Raw genomic sequence first — 17,635 nt, 5'->3', positions numbered from 1 at the left:
ATCAATCTTACTAAATGGTAAAAAGAATTTGAAACATTTTTACATCCAAATAAATACAGACAGATAAGGGCAGAGAATGCAAAATTGGCACGTACTTTTAAGTTAAAGCATGAGAAACTGCAATGGAGAGCCTCTACCATGGCTGCTTTGAGGTCCACCTGCAAGCCCTGGCGAAGCATGGACATAAGGAAATTCAGAGATCATGCACCCAGTCCGATCACCTGAAATTTTATACTTGAGAATATGGAGGCTCAGAGAGCTTCCCTGGACATATAATTGACTGGAAGCAGAGACACAACTAAAGCCTGGATGCTCTGCCTATAACAAGTTGTTTCTGCTGCCTCTTACCAGTAGAATTTTTATTCCCATTTGACTTTGGTCTGTTTGTTTGCTTGAAGTAATGAATTCTTACTAAGGTGAAATTAAATTTCAGAAACTGAGAAGACCGCTTCCATACACTGAACCCCTTCACGGTTCTGAAGAGTAAATATGATAGAAAGCTAAAAATACACACAAAGACAATGTCATGTGACTATAATGCTGGGACAGAAACAAAAGGGGACTTTTGAAAAAATAAAATTAATAATAAAGTTCCTCTCTGGGGGGCACCTGGGTGGCTCAGTCGTTAAGCGTCTGCCTTCAGCTCAGGTCATGATCCCAGGGTCCTGGGATCAAGTCCCTCATCGGGATCCTTGCTCCGTGGGAAGCCTGCTTCTCCCTCTGATCCTCCCCCTGCTTGTGTTCCCTCTCTCGCTGTGTCTCTCTCTGTCAAATAAATAAAATCTTTTAAAATAATAATAAAGTTCCTCTCTGTGTCACCTTTACAGCCTCAAGATTGGCCCACTTTTGAGGGTTTCAGTGATTTTATTTTAAGATCCCTATGATAGAGTATGTATTATTTGGAGGTCTATGTCTAAGTTAGGGAGAGGCAGTAGAGTAAAATGGAGCCAGAATGCCTAGGTTCAAATTCTGGCTCTACTACCCAACTTCGTATGTTGCAGATTATTTAAGTATCTAATTTTTCTTTGCCTCAGGTTTCCTAATCTATAAAATGGGGATAATAATAGCACCTACACTCCTCACTGGGTTATTCTGAAGATCAGATTTAATATAAGTAAAATATTTAGAATAGTGGTAGGCAAATGGTAAGCACTATATAAGTGCTTGATATTGGGGCGCCTGGGTGGCTCAGTCGTTAAGCGTCTGCCTTCGGCTCAGGTCATGATCCCAGGGTCCTGAGATCGAGCCCCACATCAGGCTCCCTGCTCAGCGGGAAGCCTGCTTCTCCCTCTCCCACTTCTCCTGCTTGTGTTCCCTCTCTCGCTGTCTCTCTCTGTCAAATAAATAAATAAAATCTTAAAAAAAAAAAAAAAACTACAAAGTGATACCACTTTTACACCCAGTGGGATAGCTATATTAAAAAAAAGGGGGGGGGGATAACATATTGGAGAAGAGGTAGAGAAACTGGTATCCTTATACATTGCTGGTGGGAATCTAAAATAGTTTAGCCATTAAGTAAACCAGTTTGGCATTCCTCAAAAAGTTAGACACAGAATTATCATATGGCCCAGAAATTCTACTCCTACATATATACCCAAAATAAGTGAAAACAAGTGTGTACATGTTCACAGCAACACTATTCATAACAGCCTAAAGTACTAATGCCCATCAACAGATGGGACAAATGTGATCTATTCATACAATGAAAAATTATTCAACCATAAAAAGGAATAAAGTATCAACACATGCTACAAGTATAAGTGAGAGAAGCCAGACACAAAGGTCACAGATTATATGATCCCATTTATAGGAAATATCCAGAATAGGTAAAATCTCTAGAGACAGAAAGCAGATGTGATTGCCAGGGGCTTGGGGGTGGGGCGAGTAACTGCTTAGGGAAATGCAGAATAGATGCTTAATGGGTATGGGGTTTTTTTTGGGGGTGGTGGAAATATTTTGGAACTAGACAGAGGTGGTGGCTGTACACCACCATGAATATACTAAATGACACTGAATCGTTTTATTTTTAAGTAATCTCTACACCCAACATGGGGCTCTAACTTATAACCCTGAGATCAAGAGTCACATGTTCTGATTAAATCAGCCAGATGCCCCTGAATCATTCACTTTATTTTTTTTTCTAAGATTTTATTTATTTATTTGAGAGAGAGAGAATGAGAGAGAGCACATGAGAGGGGGGAGGGTCAGAGGGAGAAGCAGACTCCCTGCCGAGCAGGGAGCCGGATGCGGGACTCGATGCAGGGACTCCAGGATCATGACCTGAGCCGAAGGCAGTCGCTTAACCAACTGAGCCACCCAGGTGCCCTGAATCATTCACTTTAAAATGGCTGATGTTGGGTGCCTGGGTGGCTCAGTTGGTTAAGCGTCTGCCTTCAGCTCAGGTCATGATCCCAGGGTCCTGGGATCGAGTCCCACATCAGGCTCCCCCTGCTCTGCAGGGAGCCTGCTTCTCCCTCTGCCTCTGCCTGCCACTCCTCCTGCTTGTGCACTCTCTCTCTCTCTGTCAAATAAATAAATAAAATCTTTAAAAAAATAAATAAATAAAATGGCTGATGTTGGGGCACCTAGATGGCTCAGTCAGTTAAGCATCTTCGGCTCAGGTCATGATCCCAGGGTCCTGGGATCAGCCCCGCATGGGGCTCTCTGCTCAACAGGGAGCCTGCTTCTCCTCTCCCTCTGTCTGCCACTCTGCCTACTTGTGCTCGCTCTCAATCAAATAAATAAATAAAATCTTAAAAAAAATAAATAAATAAAATAAAATGGCTGATGTTACGTGAATTTCACGTCAATAAGAAAAATAATGTAAGTATAACCTCTAATAATCTTAGAAAATTGGAAGAAGGGGGGAAAAAAGATAATGTGTGCATCTTCTCATCCAGTATTCCCATTCTCGGAATTTATCCTAAAGAGAGAATCACACAATCCAAAAAGATGTATGTGTGAAGATGTTCATCTCAGCATCATTTATTATAGCAAAAAACAACCCTCTAAATGTCCTTCGGTAGAAACCTAGCTAATTACGATACACCTATAAAATAGACTACACAGAGATTAAAAACAACAAAGTAGAAAGTTGGAGAGCTTACACTACCCAATTTCAAGACTTATTATAAAGCCACAGTAATCAAGACAATGCAATATTGGCAAAAGAATAGACACATAGATCAATGGAACAGAATGCAGCCCAGAAATAGACCTGCACAAATATAAACTGGCTTTTGACAAAAATACAAAGGCAATTTAATGGAGAAAGCATAGCCTTTCAAAAACAGTGCTGGCACAACTGGACATCCATAATATCCCACACTTTATACAAAATTTTTTTCAAAATAGCTCACAGACCTAAATGTAAAATGCAAAACTAGAAAACTTTTCTTTTTTAAATAAAACGTCTTTAAAAAAATGGTGAGAAAATCTGCATCACTTTGGGTTTGGCAATTTTAGGATAGGAAATCAAAGATACAATCCATTTAAAAAGAGATAAACTGGACTTTATGAAAAATTTAAGACTTCTGTTCTGTGAAAGACATTGTGAAGAAAATGAAAAACTAAGCCACAAAGCAGGAGAAAATATTTGCAAATAACATATCTGATAAAGGATTTGTACCCAGGATATATAAAGAACTCTTAAAAGTCAGTAAGACAAACAGACCCCCAAAAGATCTGACAGACACTTTAGATACACAGATGGCAAATAAGCATATGAAAAGATGCTCAACATCATTAGCCTTTAGGGAAATGTAAATTGACCACCATGAGATACCAGTACACACCAATTAGAATTGCTAAAATTAAAAAACAAAAACAAAAACAAATCCTGGAGAGAATACAGAAGAACAGAAATTCTTATTCACTGCTGGTTGGAATGCAAAATGGCATAGCCATTTTGGAAAAAACTTTATAATTTTTAAAGTTAAACCACTGGCACACGAATGTCTATAATAGCACCAAGTAAGTGCTAAAAACTGGAAACCCAGATGTCCTCTCAAAGGTGAATGGACATACTAGGGTACATTCATACAATGGAATGACACTCAGCAATAAAGAGTAACGGACTCATGCAACAACATGGGAGAAAATTTAAAATGTACTCTGCAGGGCGCCTGGGTGGCTCAGTTGGTTGGGCATCTGCCTTTGGCTCAGGTCATGATCCCAGGGTCCTGGGATGAGTCCTGCATCAGGCTCCTTGCTCAGCAGGGAGCCTGCTTCTCCCTCTCCCTCTTCCTGCGGCTCCCCCGGCTTGTGCTCTCTCTCTGTGTCAAATAAATAAATAAAATCTTTAAAAATAATAATAAATAATAAAATGTATTCTGCTAAGGGAAAAAGTCACTTAGGCTGCATATTGTATGACTCCAAGTACATTACACTGTGGAAAAGGCAAAACCATGGGGATAGAAAACAAATCAGTGGTTGTTGAAAGTTGAGGTAGGTAGAAGAGCTGACTACAGAGGCCATGCAAGGCAATTTTTAGAGTGATGGAACTGTTCAGGATGGTACTGTAAAGGTGGATACCTGACTATATTTGTCAAAACCAATAAAACTGTACTCAACAAAGAATATACTTTACTGTATACAATTCTTAAAAAAATAACCAGAATGTGGGCGCCTGGGTGGCTCAGTTGGTTAAGCAACTGCCTTCGGCTCAGGTCATGATCCTGGAGTCCCTGGATCGAGTCCCGCATCGGGCTCCCTGCTCAGCGGGGAGTCTGCTTCTCCCTCTGACCCTCTTCCCTCTCATGCTCTCTCTCAAATAAATAATAAAATCTTTAAAAAAAAAAAAAATAAATAACCAGAATGTCTGGGGAACCCAGGATAGAATGCAGACTGCAACAAATGAATCTACCTGTATTACAAATGTATAGCATAACCTCACTGAAGGACAGTGGAAGGGAAAAAAAGGAGCTTACTCAATAACTGTGTAAAACATCACTATGACTAGATACTATAAGGCTAAAATGAACAAAAAGAACTGCACACAAACATCATACCTAATTGGTAAATTTGTTTCTCACATAAGTAACTACTGAAACTATTATACAGGTTGTACAAATCGGTAAATATGTTATAGACAATGAGAACCAAATTTCTTACCCTCTGAGAAAGAAGTCACAAATAGGCAAGGGAAGGAACACTACAATGAACCTTGTGGTGCCAGAGTAGAGTCAGAAATATCCGTATAAGCCCATGTTTATTTTCATATATATGCAGATACAGACAAAAACATAGATATTTGTGTATACATGGAATAGTGTACATATGTATGTTTCCTAGCTTAAATCTCCTCCCCTTCAATGTGGGCTGAACTTAGCAACTCATTTCTTTTTTTTTTTTTTTTTTTTTTTATTTGACAGAGAGAGACAGCGAGAGCAGGAACACAAGCAGGGGGAGTGGGAGAGGGAGAAGCAGGCTTCCCGCCGAGCAGGGAGCCCGATGTGGGACTCGATCCCAGGACCCTGGGATCATGACCTGAGCCGAAGGCAGACGCTTAACGACTGAGCCACCCAGGCGCCCCGCAACTCATTTCTAACAAATAGAGTATAATAAGGGACTGCACAATGGCAAAATCTGGCAGATACATCCCAAACTAAATGATCAAGGTTACCATCACCAGAAATAAGTCATGTTGCCATCATACCCTGATATAATGTAATGAGAAGGGTACTTCACCTCTGCGGTATGCTTTCCCCAAATCTGTAATGCTAGTGTCATCATGAGAAACCATCAGAAAAACCCAAATTGAGAAGCATTCTACAGAAGAGCTGACCAGTAGTACCCTTCAAAAGTATCAAAGTCACAGACTGGAAGAACCTGAGAAACTATTACAGATTGGAGGAGCCGAAGGAGACATGATGACTAAAGGCAATGTGGGACCCTAGATGGGATCCCAAAAACAGAAGATATTAGTAGAAAAACTGGTGAAATCCAAATAAAGTCTACAGTTAACAGTATTACAACTATGTCAATTTCTTAATTTTGGAAATGTACCAAGATGATTTAAGATGCTAATTGTAGGAAAAGTTGGGTAAAGGGTATACAAGAACCCTCTGCACTATCTTTGAAACTCTTGTGTATATCTATAATTACTTCAAAATTTAACAAACAAGAATAATGTAGAACAGAGTTTCTTAACCTTGGTACAATATACTGATATTTTGGGCCAGATAATTCTTTGTTGTGAGGAGCTGTTTTATGCATAGTAGGATCTTTAGCAGCACTCGTGGTCTCTACCCACTAGATGTCAGGAATCCACCTCCCCAGTTGTTATAACCAAAAATGTCTCCAAAAATTGCAAATGTCCCCTGGGGGGGGCCAAAATGACCCCAGATTGAGACCACTGATGTACAGTAACATACATTAACACATAAAGATACCCATAACATATTGGGGGGGAGGGGCAAGCAGGATACAGAAGAATATGAAATGTACAAGTCAATTTATGTAAAAACATATACACATGGATGAACCTTGAGGACATTATGCTAAGTGAAATAAGCCAGTCACAAAAGAGACAGATATTTTTGATTCCACTTATGTGAGGTACTTAAGAGCAGTCAAAATCATAGACATATAAAGTAGAATGGTGGTTACCAAGGGTTGGGAGAAAGGAGGAATGGGGAGGTATTGTTTAATGAGTAGAGAGTTTCAGTTTTACAAGATGAAAAGAGTTACGGAGATAGATGATGATGATGGTTACACAGCATTATGAATGTATTTAATACCACTGAGCTGTACACTTAAAAATGGTTAAGATGGAGGTGCCTGGCCGACTCAGTTGATACAGCATGTGACTCCTGATCTCAGGGCCAGAATTTGAGCTTAACACTGGGCATAGAATTTACTTAAAAAAACAAAGGTTAAGGTGGTAAATTTTATGTGTATTTTACCACAATAAAATCGGGGGGAAAGAACACATAAACACATGTGCATAAATACACAAATATCTGAAAGGATGCGCACCAACACGTTAAAATGGTTACCTCTGGATGCTAAGACTATGGTGGTATTTCCTTTGTACTTTTCTGTGTTAATTTGGATTTTTTTTTTTTTTAAGATTTTATTTATTTATTTGAGAGAGAGAGAATGAGAGACAGAGAGCATGAGAGGGAGGAGGGTCAGAGGGAGAAGCAGACTCCCTGCCGAGCAGGGAGCCCGATGCGGGACTCGATCCAGGGACTCCAGGATCATGACCTGAGCTGAAGGCAGTCGCTTAACGAACTGAGCCACCCAGGCGCCCAATTTGGATTTTTTTCAGGAAGCGTATCTCTTTTTTCTAAATACAAAAAGGCTTTGTTCTCCATCATTTTTTCTCATAATACTTCCAGTTCAATAACCAAAATCCTACTGATTCTGTCTCCAAAATGTCAAAATGGTTACCTCTTCTCCCTAGCCACAGTCCAATGCCAGCCCCTCTTATCCAGGCTAATGTATCGGAATCCTAAGCTGTTTATCCCTCTCTAACCCACTCTCCACTTAGCCACCAGAGTTACCCAATGAAACAGATTTACTATCACTTCCATGTTTAAAACCCCACACCTCCTGGCATTTGCCTTTCAAGGTCCTCTACAATTTGTTCACAGGGTCCCATATTTTTAGTTTCACCTCCTACTACTGTCCCTCAAGTATCCTCTATGCCAGATAATTGCTGGTCACTCCTTGAAAACAGACCATACACTTCTATTCTTCCTTTATTTTGCTCATGCTATTCTTTTGTCAGGAAAAGTCTTCCTCCTCTGCCTGATAAAATGTATACTGTGGTACAGAGGAAAAGAATGCTATGCAGGGGGCGCCTTGGTGGCTCAGTCGGTTAGGCGGCTGCCTTCGGCTCAGGTCATGATCTCGGGGTCCTGAGACTGAGCCCCACGTCGGGCTCCCTGCTCAGTGGGAAGTCTGCTTCTCCCTCTCCCTCTGCTGCTCCTCCTGCTTGTGCTCTCTCTCAAATAAATGGATAAAATCTTAAAAAAAAAAAAAGAATGGGATACAGGATGGATAAATAAGAAGAGGTGGAGGAAAAAACATAGAAAAGCACAGAGATGAGGGTTCAAGAAAGTAATTTTCTGTAGGGCTGAGATAATAATGGTGCCTACCTCACAAGGCTGTGGTAAGGAGATTAAATAAGATAATATATGTCAAACTTTTAGAACAGTACCTGGCATATACACTATTATTGTTTTCTACGTTGTGATGATGATGATGATGATGATGATTCATGGTATTGTGGCAAGACCTTGAACTCTGGATGACACAATGAGGAAGGAGCAGTGAAGCTCTAGCTCAGAACTAGGGTCCCAAAGGTAAGCAAGGAAGCAAACAGGACCCCAGTCTTACTCAAATTTATCTGAAGAATTCCAACTATACAAGAAATCAAAACCAACTTGGCTAAGCCACATACAAGAACATACAAATCACATAGGTGAATTCCTATTTACCCCAAATAACTTTTACCCCTTGAATATACATTCCCTTTGAAGAGCTGTTTCAACACCCTGCCCCAGGCACTGAAGCATCAGGGCAGCACTTCATCCTCACAGATCGGAACCTGCAAGTCCCATCTGTGCTCTCCTATGGTTTCTCATTTGGCCAGTGGTAACTTCTCTTTCCCTACGTAACATAGGATGTTTGATTCCAGAGTTCTTCCCACAGCTGCAAAAAAGTGAATATACAGTATATGAACAACCCACCCAGGTTTAATACTGTAGGCAAAGGAAAACTAAACTCAGTCACAATGGAGGTGATCTAAGGGATCTAGAAACTCATTCAGATTTTTTAGATGAGTCAAAAATTTTGAGATTTCCTTCTTAGCCTCTTGTCAGGCTCGGTTTTTTCTTTTTTTAAAGACCACCTCTGTCAGTCATGGCAAACAGCCTCCAAGATAGCTCCCATCTCTCCTGGTTAACAGGTTTTTGTGACTTTTATTTCATGTCCTACTAAGCCACTGTGATCCACTCTCCCATCTCTCTTTCATATCCCTCCCCCATGCATCCCACATCTTCTTGAGCACTATCAGACAAACAGTCCTTCAGTTAAAAAAAAACAAAAACAAAAAACACTGCCCCTAAATTATGTCCCGAAGCAAACAAAAAGAACGGAGAACTCCGCGTCTATTACATGACACATAGCCTGCTCACTAGTCAGGCTGCCAAAAATCATTTGCTTCTCCTCTTGTAGGTTTGGACAAACACAAAGGGAACTGTGCTCCTATGTATGACTACTGCTTCTCCACAGGACTTGAAGAACTAAGGCATTAGAGATACTTCCTCTCTATAAACCCAAATAGAACACTTTGTTTATTTTTCTCTTGGCATATAGTTGGCAGTCTGTATTTCCAGGCAGTCATTGTACATCTTTTGGCAAGTGCCTTCATGTTTCTCAGTACAATGTTTCATCCAGTGACTGAAGGCAGTGCATTGTACCTTGAATTTACATGCCAAGAAAAAGACTCAGACTGAAAGGAAGACCTTCAGTATCATCTTCCTGCAATATATCAGACACTACACAGGAGTCAGAAGACCCAGATCCAATTCCCAGGTGTACCAGTGTCTTGCACTGCGATCTCTAGTGTGCTCTTTAATATTCTGGGCCTCAGTTTTTCCATCCTGGAAAACAGGGATTGCATTACCTGTCCCTCCTTAAATGTAGACTCTTACTGCTAACAATATTTAGTTTCTATAATTTGTGAAATTGGGGTTTGGAAAACTCAGGAAATTAAGCACAAATATTGTTTCTCATTTTTGTCACACCTGCCACGCAGAAATCCAAAGTAGAGCCCAGCAGGAGGCCCTAAGCAAGTAATTCCTCAGAGAGTGTTTCTGACGTCCCACTCAACAAATTAAGTACGTGAGAATGGGAAGCAAGAAGCCAGGCAGGATCTTCAGATGCTACATGGCTAAAGAGACAAGTCATTATCAGGCTCCATGACAATATTATCATGCTAGATATACCACCCTTAACACTCCATTGTGATTTTCCCTCAAAGACTTAAATACCTCAATACTTAAAGCACTTACTTATTCAATGTTTACAAAATAATCACTTTCCCTGGATGGGAACTGCCCCAAGGGGGATCACCCTACAGTTAAGGTAGCACAAAGTGATGGCCCTACAGTTAAGGTAGGACAAAGGGATGACAAAGTAAGTATTAGGTGCAAAACAATTTAAGTTTTAAGATGTTATTTTGCAATCCTTTTTGAATTACTAGTACACTTCTGAAATGCAAAATTCTGGACATCATTCCAAAAGGGATTATTAAAATGCAAATATTTGTTTTTTAAAAGATCAACTTGGAACCTTGAAAGAACTTTCTAATTATCACACTTTCCATTTGGTCACCCTTTGGTCTGTGTGGCTGTACAACAAAGTTTACTGCTCCATCTAGGCTATCCACAAGGGCAAGTGTTCCCCTTGGTTTCAGCAAACATTCTCTCCAGGTATCATTAAATTACTGACATTAAATTATATCTCTTAGTTGCAGCAAGTTTTATCCCCTTAAGCAACACATCATGTGGCCACCACTAAGCTCAACACTCCACTGGACAGACATCACTACGAATTCACACTATCACAATATGAATCCTAAAATACATTTTTTTTTTAAGATTTTTATTTATTTATTTATTTGACAGAGAGAGACACAGTGAGAGAAGGAACACAAGCAGGGGGAGTGGGAGAGGGAGAAGCAGGTTTCCCGCTGAGCAGGGAGCCCGATGTGGGGCTCGATCCCAGGACCCTGGGATCATGATCTGAGCTGAAGGCAGATGCTTAACTGACTGAGCCACCCAGGTGCCCCCTAAAATACATTTTAAATTCTGATCAAAATGTAGCACACTCCTGAGAAAGAAGAGTGGCACAAGTTAAGAAATACTCTCTAATGACTGAGGACCACTGCTCCTGCCTCATCTAAAGGGTATGGCTTTGTGTGGACAAGGCAGCGGGCATGGAAAGTAAATACCTATGTTCAAGTCCAGGTTTGTTACTTACTGTTAAGACCTTACTGCAAAGCCTGTTTCCTTGACCTGTGAAATGACAATATCTACCTTACAAGGTTATAGCGAGAATAAAAAGCATCTGTAAGTATTTTATAAAATTTGCTATACAAATTTAAGTTACTATCATTCTGCCTGTGTACTTATTTGAAATTGAAAATGTTCTTTCAAGGAGCTGGTAATCCAACATTAAGAATGCCATTTTTTTTTAAGAATGTCATTTTGTACGCCTGAAACTAATGTGACATGTGTATCAACTATACTTCAATTCTTTTTTTAAATGTCATTTTGTTCACATGCTTACCAAAAATTTTGAGTCAACATCAAGTCATTGAAAAGTACCACCTCCCTCCACTGGGTAGAAAACAAGGGGAACAGGTAACAGGGGCATGTAAGCAAAGGCAGAAATGAAGAACTGTGTATAGCCACGTAAATGGGGCAGAGATACTTTATATCATTATTTGGACTGAAAAGTAAAATCAAAGGTCAAAGTCTTCCAATGGGGACCAAGAGGAAATGTTACAAATATCCATGATATAATCAAAACGAAACACAACCTACAGCCAGTTCAGAAAGCTCAATAATCTTCAAGTGTTTTCATACATTAATTAACACTCATGGCATCCCTAGGATGAAAGAAATTTAAGTCTCATATCCTAGTTACTTATATAACCACAGGAAAAATCTGAATGGATCAAGATGTGCCGTTTTAAGACACATGAAAAAGTGTTCAACATCACTTGGCATCAGGGAAATACAAATCAAAACCTCAAGGAGATACCACCTCACACCAATGAGAATGGCTAAAATTAGCAAATCAGGAAACAACAGATGTTGGCAAGGATGCGGTTTCTGAAAGGGGAACCCTCCTACACTGTTGGTGGGAGTGCAAGCTGGTGCAGCCACTCTGGAAAACAGTATGGAGGTTCCTCAAAAGGTTGAAAATAGAGCTACCCTATGGCCCAGCAATTGCATTACTGGGTATTTACCCCAAAGATACAAATGTAGTGATCCGAAGGGGTATGTGCACCCCAATGTTTATAGCAGCAATGCCCACAGTAGCCAAACTATGGAAAGAGCCACGATGTCCAACAACAGATGAATGGATAAAGAAGATGTGGTGTATATATACAATGGAATATTATGCAGCCATCAAAAAACAAAAAAAAACAAACAAAAAACACGAAATCTTGCCATTTGCAACGACGTGGATGGAACTACAAGGTATTATGCTAAGTGAAATAAGTCAATCAGAGAAAGACAAGTATCATATGATCTCACTGATATGAGGAATTTAAGAAACAAGACAGAAGAGCATACGGGAAGGGAGGAAAAAATGAAACAAGATGAAACCAGAGAGGGAGACAAACATAAGAGACTCTTAATCTCAGGAAACAAACTGAGGGTTGCTGGAGTGGTGGGGTGTGGGAGGGATGGGGTGGCTGGGTGATAGACATTGGGGAGGGTATGTGCTATGGCGAGCGCTGTGAATTGTCTAACACTGACGAATCACAGACCTGTACCTCTGAAACAAATATATTTTATGTTAAAAAAAAAAAAAGATAGTAGGAAGGGAAAAATGAAGGGGGGGAAATCAGAGGGGAGGACGAACCATGAGAGATTATGGACTCTGAGAAACAAACTGAGGGTTTTAGAGGGGAGGGGGGGTGGCCGGTGATGGGTATTAAGGAGAGCACATATTGCATGGAGCACTGGGTGTTATACACAAACAATGATCATGGAACACTACATCAAAAACTAATGATGTAATGTATGGTGACTAACATAATAAAATAAAATTTTAAAAAAAGATGTGCTGTTTTAATAAGGCAAGTCAACAAATACTTCATCAAATACTAAGGTCTACCATATCATCAGCACTATATGAGGCACACTGACATGACCTATTTTACACCCAACAAGACCTCTGGCAACCTCAACCTTATGGTACACAGCTATGAGTAAAGAAACACTTCTGAGAGGGCGCCTGGGTGGCTCAGTCGTTAAGCGTCTGCCTTCGGCTCAGGTCATGATCCCAGAGTCCTGGGATCAAGTCCCACATCGGGCTCCCTGCTCGGCAGGGAAGCCTGCTTCTCCCTCTTCCGCTCCCCCTGCTTGTGTTCCTGCTCTCGCTATGTCTCTCTCTGTCAAAAAAATAAATAAAATCTTAAAAAAAAAAAAAACACTTCTGAGAAATGGATAATAGCTATTACAGAGCTATATACAACACTCATGGCCAGAACCCACTAACTTACTTAAAAATAGATGTAAAATTGGGGCGCCTGGGTGTCTCAGTCAGTTAAGCATCTCCCTTCGGCTCAGGTCATGATCCCAGGGTCCTGGGATGGGGCCCCATGTCAGGCCTTCTGCTCAGTGGGAGTCTGCTTCGCCCTCTCCCTTTGCCCCTCCCCCCACTCATGATGGTGCACTCTCTCTCAAATAAATAAATAAATAAAATCTAAAAACAAACAAACAAACAGATGTAAAATTAAGATGATTTACTGGGAACATTCCCCTGACAAAGACTAATGTTTACTATATGAGAAAGATGGGGAACAGGGAACCAGTGGTGTGTTATTTTAAATGGGATGATCAGAGGAGGCTTCAGTAAGGTGACATCTTAGTAAAGACGTGAATGTAGAGAGAAAGCAAGCCACACGGTTAAATAGAGGAAGAAGTGCCACCAGGCAGAGGCTAATAAGTACAAGAGTCCTGAAGTGGGGTCATACCTGCTGCACTCTCCACCCATCCATAGACTTTCCCCTTGGATGTCCTGTTGCTACTCCCCCTGTGCCCTGCCAAATCTTCCTGACTTCAGGCTCACCATACTCTCCCAGGCATACAAACCTGAATCCTGAGTCATATTATGTGCATTCTTCTTCTTTGAGCAATCAGTGACCAACTCACTTTAACATGATAATACCTTCAAAAACGTTACATCTTGGGGCGCCTGAGTAAGCTCAGTCAGTTAAGCGTCCAACTCTTGATTTCATCTCAGATCATTATCTCAGGGTCCCGGGATCAAGCCCCATGGTGGAGGAGCTCTGCACTCAGAAAGGAATCTGCTTGAGATTCTCTCCCTCTCCCTCTATCCCTCCCCTGGCTCACTCAAGCACGCTCTCTCTCTCAAATAAATATATCTTTTAAAAAAAAAAAGTTACATCTTTCCTTTCCCCTGCATTCCTAACACCCACCCCCAAATCCAATTCATCATGCATACTGTTCACAAATGAATGCTTCTTACACACTGCCTTCATCATGTTACGCATTCCCCATTCCATCCACAATATCTACAATACCTAATGAACATCCTCCTTTCATTGTCCTACATAACACTATGCTCAGTTCACCTTCTAAACCTTGATTCACGTTCCTTCTTTGACATACCTTTTCTTCTTTCTTATCTATCCAAACTTCACCTTTCAAGTCCCTTTTCAGAGAGCTTTCCATGACTATACCAGTCTTCATTGATTTCTCCCTTTTCAGAAATTGTATGGTTTAGTATAAAATCTAACACTTGTAGTTTCTCTCCTCCCTACCCCATCCACCTTGCAAAGAGCATCATTAATATTACAGTTCAAACACTTTCTAACTGCTTTATTTCATGTTTAGCTGGACTAAAACTCCCTGAGGACAGGGATTATGATGTTCTCTCTCCAAAAGGGCCTTGCAGAAAATAGCACCCATCATATTTTTAGCACTATGCACCATACATTGTATTAAGTGCTTTACATACTTTATCACATCAATCATCACAATTATGTTGTGTTATTGATATTCTTCTTCCTGTTTTACAGAAGAAACAAAGGCACAAAGAGGTCAGGCTGAAGTCACACATCTTAGAAAAGACAGGGCTGGGATTTGAGGTAAAGTCTGTCTCTCGAAGCTGACACAAAATAGAGGTTGCAAACCAACATTTGTTGAATTATCCTAATCATTTCATGTGTGTTGATGGTCATGTCACTCCAAATGAACTAATAAAGGTAGAAACCATGCCCAGAGATTTATGGGGTGCAACGGTGAGAAGGAATGCTCTTCCTTGCTGAGTACCCATCAGGTAGGTGCCAGACTCAGTGCCTCATTTACTCTGTAAAAACTCATTTACTCTGTAAAAACTCATTAACTGAAAATTATCTTCAATAAATAGTGTTTATAATTCCTCCATCACAGATTTACCCAAAATGTCACCCACTCTCAACCCGAGCCCAAATGCACCCAGGTGCCAGGTGTATTACACTCCTCGGCTTCCCTCTAACTCAAGGAAGAGGACAAAGCCTTCTGACTCCCATCAGCCAGTAGGGAGTTAAAAATCTCAACTTAAACATAACATTTACCAGGTGCCTGGCCCTGGCCTTCTCCAGGACCCTGCTCTTCATTCTAAAACTCACGCTCTCACTTATTAAGCACTACAGCCCTGTGAGGTAGGTGGCATTTTTTCCACTTTACAGATACATTAAGCTCACGTGGCCGACGGCAGATTCGGAACTAGAATGCAGGTCTCCTGAATATCCACCCTGTTCCATTCCCTCGGGAGCTACTCATAGATGGTAACCGATTTATACCGGTGTCGCTGACTCTAAATAGCAAAAGCTCTGCAATAATTTTCATTCAACAGGTATTTATTGGACGCCTGTCAACCCTATAGGTTCAAATGCCATCTCCTTCACTTATTCGCTATGTGACACGGAGAAAGCCGTTTCGTCTCCCTAGGTGAATTCCCTCAAGTGTCAATGGAGATGGTATCTACCAACAGCAACGTCGTGAGAAGTAAATGAGATGAGGAAACGGAATCAATCGCCTGACATTATGTCTGGCACATGGTGGGCATCTAGTAATTATGGGTTCCCTTCACCGACCCACTCCGCCCCACAAGCCTCGGGGTTCAATCACTACCACCATGCGACAGGGCATCCACTCGGCCAGAGGCCCGCAGGCGGCCTCTGGGTTTCGCAGGCCCGGGGCCAGCCGCACTATCATACCTGCATGGAGTCAGCGCTGACGATTTCGCCACCGAGCCGTTGGCCTAGCTGCAACGCCAGGGTGGATTTGCCAGTGCCCGTGGCCCCGAGAATCACTACAAGAGGCAGTGTTCGTGGCAGGGCCCGGAGCCCGGAGCCCACAAAAACTGCTCGTGCAGCCGCCGCCGCCGCCATTTTGAAGATATCTGCGCTTGCGCGGGAGCAGCTGTCCCCATGGCAACCGTCGGTGCGCCTGCGCATACCTGGGGCTCCGTGAGGAGGATGGGGGGAGGGGCGAAGCGATGGTTTCCAAGCTTGAGAGGCTCCCGACGTGACTGCCATCAACTAGCTGGTGTCAGAGCCTCGACGATCTCCTTTCTCCTTTTTGTTTTTTTAACAACTGATAATCAATTTATTAAAGAGATCGATTTTTTAAAACTATCTCCTCCCTTAAATGAGGGATGGCAGTCCTATCTGAAGTCTATCCCCGTTATTCTTTCTTTCATGGCACTCAGTTCTTTTCTTCATACCACTAATTACAATATAAAAATATATACTGATTTCTTGTGTATTGCCTGACTTCCATTCCAGGCTGTTAGTTCCATAAAAGCAAGGAACAGATTCTGCCTAGGTCATTGCTGTATCTCCAGTGCCTAGCACAGTGCCTGATACAGAACAGACACCCAATAATTGTTAAATGGAGAGGAGAATGGTTTGCCTATCTAGTGCTGGAGACAGTGAGCTAAATGTGTGGTGTTCTCCATGATCAGATCTGCCCAGTTCTCAGGCAAGGGCGACTGCTCTAACATTTTTATCCCAAAACGGAAACCCAGGCACAATCAGAAGGCAGGACAAAATTTTCCATCTCTTTGGTGAAGGGATGCAAGAAATAGGTTGAGAACAGAGAAAAGCAAGTAAACAACCCACAAAATATGAAGGAAAAATAAGGAAGTCAGAAAGGATAAAGGAGTAGTAACCCTCAGATTAAAGTGCAGACCAGATGACCGAAATTCAGGAAACCCCACAACCTTTAAGAAAGGGCTTTAGGGTGCCTTGGTGGCTCAGTCGGTAAGCGTCTGCCTTTAACTCAGGTCATGATCCTGGGGTCCTGGGATTGAACCCCACAAACAGGTTCCCTGCCCAGTGGGGAGTCTGCTTCTCACTCTTCTTCTCCCTCTGCCCCTCTCCCCCCCACTCAGGTTCTCTCTCTCTCTCTCTCTGTCTCAAATAAATAAAATAAAATCTAAAAAAAAAAAAGAAAGAAAGAAAGAAAAAAGGGCTTTGAAATCAGAGAGACCTGGGTTCAAATCCCAGCTCTGCTACTTAGCTGTTGCCTGACCTCACACAATTAACTTTACCTCTTAGCCTCAGTTTTATCATGAAATACCTCTCAGGATTGTCATAAGGATAAATTGAAGTTATATCCAAAAAGTACCTGCTACAATATCCTAGCACAAACAACCACCATTTGTTTAACGCTTTGTATTATTATAATGGTAACACCCCATCTGCCTCACTAAAGAGTTAAGAGCAGGGGCGCCTGGGTGGCTCAGTCGTTAAGCATCTGCCTTCGGCTCATGTCATGATCCCAGGGTCCTGGGATCGAGCCCCGCATCGAGCCCCGCATCGAGCCCCGCATCGAGCCCCGCATCGAGCCCCGCATCGAGCCCCGCATCG

The 17,635-nt window shown here is 41.6% G+C and overlaps 1 protein-coding gene across 4 annotated transcripts in view; it reads right to left on the bottom strand.

Annotated features, from left to right (window-relative positions):
* Positions 1-16,170, bottom strand: part of TRIT1 (tRNA isopentenyltransferase 1) — a 42,859-nt gene extending 26,689 nt beyond the window's left edge. For 2 of the 4 annotated variants that reach the window (XM_035018941.1, XM_035018944.1), the window contains exon 1: positions 15,980-16,167. Coding sequence is in view for 1 of the 4 variants with exons in the window: in XM_035018939.1 (XP_034874830.1) it covers positions 15,980-16,153 (174 nt within the window). In the remaining 3 variants the exon portion in view is untranslated. Of the gene's footprint in view, positions 1-15,979 lie in introns of all 4 variants that reach the window. The other 2 variants (XR_004681704.1, XM_035018939.1) reach the window with 2 other exon arrangements.
* Positions 16,171-17,635: the final 1,465 nt, after the last annotated feature.

Source organism: Mirounga leonina, unplaced genomic scaffold, assembly GCF_011800145.1.
Source record: "Mirounga leonina isolate KUSES-001 unplaced genomic scaffold, KU_Mleo_1.0 Mir_173, whole genome shotgun sequence".
Lineage (NCBI taxonomy): Eukaryota > Metazoa > Chordata > Mammalia > Carnivora > Phocidae > Mirounga > Mirounga leonina.
The sequence above is the reverse complement of the archived record's forward strand: the minus strand, read 5'-3'. Positions and strand labels throughout refer to the sequence as shown.